The sequence below is a fragment of the Nanorana parkeri genome, unplaced genomic scaffold (assembly GCF_000935625.1).
Source record: "Nanorana parkeri isolate BGI_ZX_2015 unplaced genomic scaffold, ASM93562v1 scaffold3835, whole genome shotgun sequence".
Taxonomy (NCBI): domain Eukaryota; kingdom Metazoa; phylum Chordata; class Amphibia; order Anura; family Dicroglossidae; genus Nanorana; species Nanorana parkeri.
The window spans coordinates 30,177-31,250 of NW_017310103.1; the positions used below are offsets into that span (position 1 = coordinate 30,177).

At 59.9% G+C, this 1,074-nt stretch overlaps 1 protein-coding gene across 1 annotated transcript in view; it reads left to right on the top strand.

The window, feature by feature from the left end:
• The window catches only part of LOC108803531 (isthmin-2-like), a 9,188-nt gene extending 8,435 nt beyond the window's left edge, over positions 1-753 (top strand). Inside the window, exons 3-5 of the mRNA XM_018575365.1 lie at positions 63-318; positions 430-567; positions 653-753. Of these exons, the coding sequence (XP_018430867.1) occupies positions 63-318; positions 430-567; positions 653-753 (495 nt within the window). The remainder of the gene's footprint in view (positions 1-62; positions 319-429; positions 568-652) is intronic.
• Positions 754-1,074: the final 321 nt, after the last annotated feature.

The following is a 1,074-nucleotide window of genomic DNA, read 5'->3' on the forward strand; positions in this document are numbered from 1 at the left end:
GGTGACATTTGAGGGTCGGGTGATATTTGGGGGCGGGTGACATTTCGGGGTGTCGTCTCCAGGTGACGATCGAGGTGGACCCCGGGGCGGAGGTGGAGTTGGATCTCTCGGACTCGCGCACGGATTGGACGGACCCGGATTGGGCGGCTCATCATCGGCTCTTCTGGCCCCTCTTCTGGGAGTACAATGACGTCCCCGGAGCAGAGACCTCCACCCCGGGCCCCCAGGGGCCAGACACCGGGGGCGACTATTCCTCACAGTACGAATGGGAGGACACCCTGAGTGGGCGAGATCCCACCGGAGACAAATATCACTACGGTGAGTCCAGAATACCCCCCCCGGGACAGAGGCTCCTCCCACTGCCATGACATGACACATGGAGTCTGACTCCTCCCACTGCAAGGTGATGACATTGTTGTTGTCGGGCAGATTACGAGGAGGAGGAGTGGAGTTCCTGGTCTCCGTGTAGCTCCACCTGCGGTCGCCCCTCCCAGAAACGGACGCGCTCCTGCGGATATTCCTGCACCGCCACCGAATCCCGGGTGTGTGACCTCCCACCCTGCCCAGGTGAGCTGTGACCCCGCCCCTTACTGTGATGTCACATGGCGGTCAGGGGGCCCCTTTATAGAACTGTCATTTTCTGACTCCGCAGGGGAAGACGACACAGAAAACTCCACCCACTGGGAGAGACGACACACACAGGGCCCCCGATGCGCTCACCTATCCTCAGGGCGGAGATGTAGTTGGCGATGACCTCCCGAATCTTCGGCGCGCCGCCCCTCCTCATCAGGTGGATCAGGTTGGTGTCGGGTTCGTCTTTGGCGAGAGAGACTCTGATCTACGGGGGAGGGGGAGACGTCATCAGAAGATAAAAGCCCCCCCCCACGCTTATACTAACCCCTGGGGGAGAGGGAGGGAAGCCCTGTATAAGCTACGAATCACTACAGTTGGAGCTTACACAGCTCTGAGCTCTCCTCCCACCCCATGTGACCAGTCACTAATGCAGTCACATGACAGGAAGGGGAGGAGTCACTTTTCAGCTATAGCTCTGGGGGGGGACCAGGTTCTTTTGAG